At 37.0% G+C, this 8653-nt stretch overlaps 1 protein-coding gene across 1 annotated transcript; it reads right to left on the minus strand.

The window, feature by feature from the left end:
• Positions 1 to 560: 560 nt before the first annotated feature.
• On the minus strand, positions 561 to 5276 carry LOC126811811 (toll-like receptor 4). The gene has a single exon (XM_050537734.2). The coding sequence runs from the start codon at positions 5274 to 5276 to the stop codon at positions 2655 to 2657; it is 2622 nt and encodes an 873-aa protein (XP_050393691.2). The 3' UTR covers positions 561 to 2654.
• Positions 5277 to 8653: the final 3377 nt, after the last annotated feature.

Raw genomic sequence — 8653 nt, forward strand, 5'->3', positions numbered from 1 at the left:
GATTAATTAACAGATAATCCCGGGTTTATTGTTATTTTCAAAGTTCTTTTTACCTCATCGGTGGGGGCAGATAATTAACTATTAACCACGGGAGTACGACAAGATAGTATCATTCAACAATGGCCGTTGAATGAGCGATGTTTTGTTAAAATTATAACTAAAACAATGACCGCTGGCCGCGTTAGAGGAGTGACCATTGATTATAGAGATGAAGCGATAGAATTTCTACGGGGGAAATTTTTCCTGACCGCTTACAAGGAGGTGTCGTTGAATAAGAGTGACTGCTCGTTCTACTGTATATATTTTTACATTATGTAGCACCATGGGTCGTCTGTCAGACGTGGAGAGTGGACACCGGAAAAACCGGTCGCCACATCTAGCGTAGCCTTTAACCCATGCATCGTTTCTTACTACATATTCTGGAACAGCCCATGATCGTCTAGTATTGTCTCTGGCCGCGTTTGTTTCCTTTTTTCTTCTTAGGACTCCACTTTAAATATTGTGTATTTATTCTGCCACTCATTCAGTTTATGGTTACACACAGTGACAACAATACCACATTTAGTTTCTACATTTTATATAAGTACTGCTACATATAGGGTACAAAGTTACAAGCATAATAAAGTCATTCTCTCTAACCCGCTCTCATGCAAACTCGGCGAGTCTGCTGATGGAAATTCCTATTTCTTCTCCCTACGAGAACTACATGGCTGTCTACCCTAGAACGCACATTCTATAAATTATATACTCTCAGATTCACAGCCATTAATTATTCTATTGGCTAATTATGATGTAATTAATCATGTGATTGGTCACTCATGTCAAATATGAAATGGTAAATTTCCGACCACGTGTTTCATGCCTTGGTCAACAGACACATTCCATTTCTGACCATGCCAAATGTGTTTGTTAACCAATAGTTCAATTCATGTATCATATCAGCACGGACCCCACTTTCCTGTTATTCTCACAATATTTCATAAACAATTTAATTTGCGTTTTAAATAAACTCATACCATAACTAATATACTGACAACGGAGAATAGAAATATAACATAAGTATTTATCAAATTATAATTCATGTCCTCTCGTGCACAATTTCGCATAAATTATCAATTAGTATTACAAATATTTGAGTACAAGGAGCGGCGATTTCATCGGACAGTGTCGATCCGATTTTTACGAAATTCAAACTCGGCCATTCTTAAGGTGTAATATTACTTAAACGGTTTTTAAAATCGGATAAAAATGGTGATCTCCATAGGATCCACAAGCTAAAAACGCGATTTTTCGTACAATCAGGGGTCATAGTCCAGGAAGTTACGGTCTGATATGCGCAAATAGCGAAACGAACCGAAATTTTTGGGACATAAACACATATTTTAAGTTTCATCAAAATTTGATGAAAATTATGACTTCTAGAGGGTTCACAACCTTTCTATTATATACTTTTTACACTTATTGCGTACAAGGAGCGACCATTTTGTCAGGCGCTAGTTTCCGTCCAATTTCCACGAAATTCGCACTCAACCGTCAGTAGGGTTTAAGTGATACATTTAAACGTTTTGTAAAATCGGATAAAAATTGTGACCTCTAGAGGGTCCACACGCTAAAAACGTGACTTTTCATACAATCATAGGCCATAATCCATGAAGTTATGGTCCGATATACGCAAATATCGAAAGGAATTAAGATCCTTGAATTATAAACATACATTTCAAGTTTCATCAAAATCGGATAAAAATTGTGACTCTTTGGGTGTCCACAAATTGGTATTACATACTGTAACACTATTTAGGTACAAGGAGCGGCCATTTTGTCCAGTAGTTTCGGACAGATTTTTACGATATTCAAACTCAACCTTCATTGAGGTGTAACGGTAATTTATTTAAACGGTTTCTTAATATTGAATACAAATTGTGAATTCTAGCGGGTCCACAAGGTCAAAACGTGATTTTTCGTACAATCAAGGGCTATAATTCAGGAAGTTACGAACCTATATGTGCGAATATCAAAAGGGACCAAGTTTCATCGAAATCGGATCAAACCTTGATATACCATATTTTTTACACTATTTGCGTACGAGAGGAGGCCATTTTGTCCGGCAGTGTTGGTCCGATTTTCAAGAAATTCGAACTTAACCGACATCACAATGATATATTCGAACATTTTTTTTAAATCAGATAATAATTATGACCTCTAGAGGGACCACAAGCTAAAAGTGCTATTTTTCGTACAATTCAGGAAGCTACGATCCAATATGCGCGAACATCGAAATGAACCAAGATCTTTCGGTTATAAACATGCATTTCAAGTTTCATCAAAATCAGATGCAAATTGTGACCTCTAGAGTGTCCACAAACTAAAAATTCATAATCCATGAAGTCCGATACCTGTCAATATCGAAAGGAGTCGATAGCTTTGGGCGATAGACCTATATTTCAAATTTCGTCAAAAATTTTGACCTGTAGACTGTCCACAAACAAATTGCTGACGTCCGGACGGACAGGGATGACAGTATAATACTTCCATATTATGTGTTGAACACCACCATGAACACCAACACAATGCAAATTATACAAGCATCCATAAACTCTCCAAATTGCCATATCAAAATGTGTGTACTTTTGCAAAAGAACAGACTTTGTGAAATCTTAATCAGCATTAATAGCTTTTGTTAGACTGTCCCAAAAAACAATATTACCCTCGGGATCATCAGTATATTCTACATAAGAATCCTTTCTCATGAGCTGAACGAGCTCGTACGGTAAATCTTTAACGGGAATATATTCGTAAATTATAACAATTACAACATTTCTACCAGTGCTAATACTTTCCATTAAAGCCATATTCAATTCATAGATGCACCAATAACTCTTCAGAAAATTCTTCGTCAACAGAATCAGAGTTTTCTTACTGTTTCTCACTGCGTTGGATATATTAGCAGCAATAGCCTCCCCTACCAAGAAATCACGGTGGTGAATACAGAGTTGCATCCCTTGTTGTTTTTCAAGCTTTTCAATCATGTCTGTAACGACAATCCGCCGATCTTCGTCCGCGTAGGAAACGAAAGCATTAAATTCGAAAGAATTTTCAGCTGCTCCACTAACAGCCACATATCTCCGATATTTGCTTCTTGTCAAATAATATAAATATCGAAGCTTCCAGCGGAATCTATAGAGTAAACCAATCACTAGTACAGTTAGAACTACTAAAAGGCTGCTGGTTAAAACGACAACCATCACTGTCCACGAAGCGCATTGTTTTTCTAAGTTCAACACTACTTGCTCCAGGTTGTCCAAAGAGATCATTTTCCCCTGTATGTCTTCACACTTATATTCATTTCTTCGGACAAATTGCGTTGTGTTAGTCATTATCCATTTTAAGAAGCGAACGTTTTCACATGTACATTGTAGAGTCTGCCCTAACATGTTGATCGTCAGATCTTTCCCCCTTTTATGTTGCATATCACCAAATCGTCTTAAAGACGAAGGTAGGGTAGAAAAACTGTTGTGGCTAAGATCGATCAATTCCAAATCATGCATATGATCAACATCCAACGCCCATTCCTTCATCTTATTGTTCGATAAATCTAAATGTTTTAGTTTTACCTGAGCATTTAGAAATTTCGGTGGAAGAACTGTGATTTTATTATCAGATATATCCAGTGTATTCAGTTTCCCAAGTGGTTGAAAGATACTTCCATTTACATCCATTTCGAAGTCAAAAGCTAGAAAATTGGAGCCGATGTGAAGAGTATGAAGGTTTATCATTCCACGAAAAAAATCAAAATATATCTCGTCGCAGTAGTTGTTAGTTAGACTTAACCATTCAAGATTTTCGGAACCCAATACTGGACCGTGCCATTTATTTAGAATATTTGTCGAAAGATCTATCGTTTTTACTTTGTTCTCGGCAAACTTGATTCGTGGAATAGGATAACCAAGTTTACTGTGGCTTATGTTAATATATTGGATATTTTCAGGAAGTTTGATGACAAAATTGTCCCTGTCTTCTTCATTTTTAGAAAGCCAGTGCAATAAGGAAATGTGGTTGTAATTTTCAAAACGGTTACCCTCGTTCTGGTTTGGGTTTCCCGTTTGGACATTCTTAATATTATCATCACCTGTTAGGTAAGGGCAGTTTTCATGCAAGCTATTAATTTGGTGTCCATGATTTGTTATTTGCGAGCCAATTCTTGGTATATGTGAAGTGTATTGATGACTGGCGTAAAGACAAACGATTCCATGCATTCCATTAAATGATAGCAAATAAAATCCAAAAGTCGGTCGATTATCCACCATACTTAGTACTTTCAGGGTAGGTGGTACCATTGAAGGAGCTACCATATCAAAAAGTTCAATCCTGTTATGATCTAGATAAAGTTCTGTAATATTCAGATGGGTTATTCTCGACATTTGCAGGCCAGTTACTTCAACACCAATAGCAAAGGTATCTACAATAGCACTTATATTAAGTATCCGAAAGGCTGCACTATTTAAGTTAACCAGTGGCATCGTTGCGGCCTCGAATCCTAGGTTGCGGTTGAAAGAAAGGTCGAGAAATTGGAGTTTATAAAGCATGCTGAAAGCAAAACTAGCAATATGTCTTATTTGACAACCACTCAACACCAGGCGTTCCAAACCAGGTACGTTGATAAAAGAATCATTTCGAATAACTGCTGTTTTACAATGGCCAGTAAAATTCAAAATTTTAAGTTTAGCAAGATTCGAAAAGCCACTACCCATCTCAATCGAAGGTAAACCATCAATCTTCAAAGTTTGAAGAGATTTCAAGTCCGAAAAGCTTTCACTTGGATAAATCAAAGTAGATCCTACATTGACCTTGTTTGTGGAGATGTCAAGATTTTGGAGTTTTACAAAAGTTTGAAAAACTCCAACGGGGTAATTACTTGGTTCCATGTTTATATTATTATTGTGAAGATCCAGTGACATCAGCGTGCCCAGTCCATGGAAAGAAAATCGGTGAAGACTTTTAATATGATTGTTGGAAATATCCAGATACGACAGATTTGTTCCGTTAAATATGTAAGCTGGTATATTTTCAATCAAGTTATCTTTAAGGATTAAACAAGTTGCATTTTCTGGTATATTGGATGGTATTTGCTTTAATGAAAGTTCGGAACAGTCAACTATGTATTCAACTCCTTTTACCTCACACTTACATTTGTTACACAACAGTTCTTGAAATAATGCCACATCGAACACAATAACTTCAAAGACAGCCAGATATAAAATTCGTCGTAGCAAAGCCATTCTCCAAGAGAACAATTCAAAATAAGCTATCACAGATTTAGATTCAGAAATGTAACACCATAACTTATAAATTTAATTGAAAAAGAAAATGGAATTATCCTTCACACAAGTACTGGTTGACAGATATATTATTTCTGTTTCAGTTATTGTTCATTTTCATGTTAAGATATCCACAAGTGTTTGTTTGTTAGTTGTATTTTACGTCCGCTTCCACCCAGGTGATATCGCAGACAAGTATCTACCTACTGTTTATATAGGAAATATTTCTGGTTCTACACAGAGTTGACCGTCAAATGCCATAATGAGCCTAGAATACACATTCCGAAATGCCATCTTCTAAATTTACACTGTATGTGTCAAAACAACATATTATATTAGTTTATACATAGATAGACACCGGAAGTGTGAATATTGTTTACATCCTCCTCGTGACCTAAACATGTTTTACTCGAATAGCGTAATTATTGTCCTTGAAAGTAGTTCATTGTACGTTGAATATATTAATGAATTAGAACGTGTTATACCCCATTCAATTAGTTACACTATTACAAAATTGATATGTCTATTCATGGCGGTGGCTCGGTGAGTACGGCGCTGGCTCGCTAGCCTAGGGGTCGCAGGTTAGATCCCGTTGTTGTTCGGATGGAACAAAAAAACTCAAGACACGTGTACAAATTGGAGTGCACGTAAAAGATCCGTTGGCAGAAGGAATTCGATATGAGAGGCGGCCATAGCGCGGCTGTCCTGGCAAAATTTCCCACATTGCACACTGTATGGTGTATGCCCGGTTTTATTAGCCCAGTCGGAGCTAAACAGTAGGACGTTAAATTTCATTTCAGAGAACAGACATAATTTCCCGTTATAAATATATTAATTTGCTTTTCGTATTTTGGACAAAAAAGAGAATTAGTTTTGAAACTTGCTGACAAACAGAGCGATTAACATAAATATAAACATTGCAAATGGTTCTATTTTATCCCTGTCTCATAAGATTCGTAGAACGGAAAAATCATATAAGTGTGATCTAATATGAATAATTTTAAAAAAAATGTATAATTTAAAGAGTTGACCGTTCTTGCTATAATAGTTGAAAAATAGATAGTGAAAAATGAATATATTAAAAATTTCAGTCAAATGACATTAAATTATTATGAGCGAAATTATTGGTTAGGTCTAAATATTAAGACCACCAGCAGATTTCCCTCAAGATTACAAGAAGTAAACCGGGCTAACCCTAACCCACAATCTCGCCAACAATCACGTGCCCTAATCCTATGTATATCTCTGTCGAAATCTGCAGGTGGTCTTAATATTTAGATCTGACCGAAATGATGGTTGTTTGAAGTTTTGACGCTGTGTACATAATCTCGATTGTCCAGCACCATTGCTACAGATATATAAAGTCTGGATGATCCATTTTAACATTGGATTATTAAATTCCATTCAATAAGTCGACCAGCCGATGGTCTAGAGAGTTGCTTATGTGCTTTTCGTGTGAATAAATATCTATAATAATAATTTATATAACATTTGAAGCCAGAAAACCGCAATAGGAAGATTTAGTTCTTGCATCTTGGACGGGTCTGCGCATATCAAGGTTTTATACAAGAGCTTATTTCATAGTGGCGAGGGGGTATAGATTTTCGGTCACGTCTTTCATGACTAATTTATACACATATAGAGATGACATAAACCTTTGGAAACTGGTTGAGGAAGTGGATATGCAGAAAACGACATTTACTGGGAATACCCGTCTTCTCTTTACACAATCCTCTCTTGGTAAGGGGGGGGGGGTAGATGGCCTAAAGGTTTCACGTGCGCGCTGTATCACAAGGCCTGTCATTGAGTCAACTGGCGTGGTTTCGAATCCCCGGTTGTACGTGACATTGAGAAAGGTCCCCTGTCCAACCTCGTGGGCTTTCTCTGGGTCCTCCGGTTTCCTCCAACTGCTAAAGACCCCTACGCACAAGCGAATTATTGAAATAAAATTAAACCATATGGTAGTCCCGAAATACCTAGTTTGTGTCGAGTGGACGTTAAACCCCCATCTCTCTCTTTGAGTAAATACTGTAGACCTGACAATTTCGAGAGATCCGGTTATGGACTACATCAATCAATCTCTTTATGTCTCAGTGACCTGGATAGTAATTGATTTTTAGGAGGCTAAAAAGTCAACCTGTAGTGTTTGGTAGTGATCGTTCGGGGTGTTTTGCAGGGTCTTACAAATCTTCTATAAGAATCGAACGCCTTTTGTCAATAAAGTCCGAAGCATTGCAAAGCCAACAAGGAAATATGTTATAGACATGCATAGCAAACTAAATTTAAATAATGTCATAAAACTTGACAAAGCGAAGTCATACCGAGAAGAAGGAAATAAAGATAGATTGCATAAACTATTTATAAAGACATGGCGTCATTGGTATAGTAGTGATGTAATGGAATGTCGGCAGTTGATGATCAGAAGTTATCAAGTTGTGTATTGACATTGCCCCTTGTCCTTCAGATTGTGAATTTATGTTATACTTAAAACAAATTACTAACGAAAACTAGAATGATTAATTATCGGTCATGTTTTGCCATACTTTGGTCTAACGCGTGCACTTAATTTCATAAGGTTTGCTATTGAGTTCAGTGGTGTGGTCGCATACTCAGCCTTTTGGGTTTCCCCCGGGTCCCCTGGTTTACTCCCAATTGCTAAACACCCTCTACGCGCAAGCGAATTATTGAAATAAAGAAATGTTAGTCTCGAAATTACCTAGTTTCTATGGAGTAAACGTTAAACACAATCTCCCTCACCATCTCTTTGAGAGATTAATAAGACCGGTGTTTCAACATGCTCTGTCACACGCAAAGGCGTCTGATGATATTATCTTGACATTGTCTATAAGAAATCTGAATTTCAGAATAGTTTGGGTTTGTATGACAATATAAATATTGTTGATCAGTGAAATTTGGTTCCTAATCGGTTTTTTTCATGAGCTAACACTTAAAGAGCCATGTATAGCCTTTTAAATAATTGAAATGGAGCGGGAAAATGAAGACGGGCATGCACAACTCCATGGCCCACAAGTAAAAATATGGCGTGTAGGTAAACGTGTACACGGGTCTTTGGTTTTTCGTCTCATTCGAACGTCTAGGCGCAGTTCCTTGCCAGTCTAATCGTCCTTTTCCACCGACAAAGGCGCGGGGGGGGGGGGTCAAACAGGGTTAAATCTACTTGAAGAAAGCGTTGAATATGCATAGATTATGGTAGAAGCGTGTGTTGAATCACGCTTTTAGATTCCACAATTTAATGATCTTAACTCGTTTGTCACACACCGCACACACCGACTATATAATTTGTTTAAATTAAAAATTTCACAAATAAGCGTTTATTA

The sequence above is a fragment of the Patella vulgata genome, chromosome 2 (genome assembly GCF_932274485.2).
Source record: "Patella vulgata chromosome 2, xgPatVulg1.2, whole genome shotgun sequence".
Classification (NCBI taxonomy): Eukaryota; Metazoa; Mollusca; class Gastropoda; family Patellidae; genus Patella; species Patella vulgata.

Excerpts from the sequence above, each read along its gene's own strand:
- LOC126811811 (XM_050537734.2), bottom strand. The coding sequence starts at position 5,276 with ATGGCTTTGCTACGACGAATTTTATATCTGGCTGTCTTTGAAGTTATT.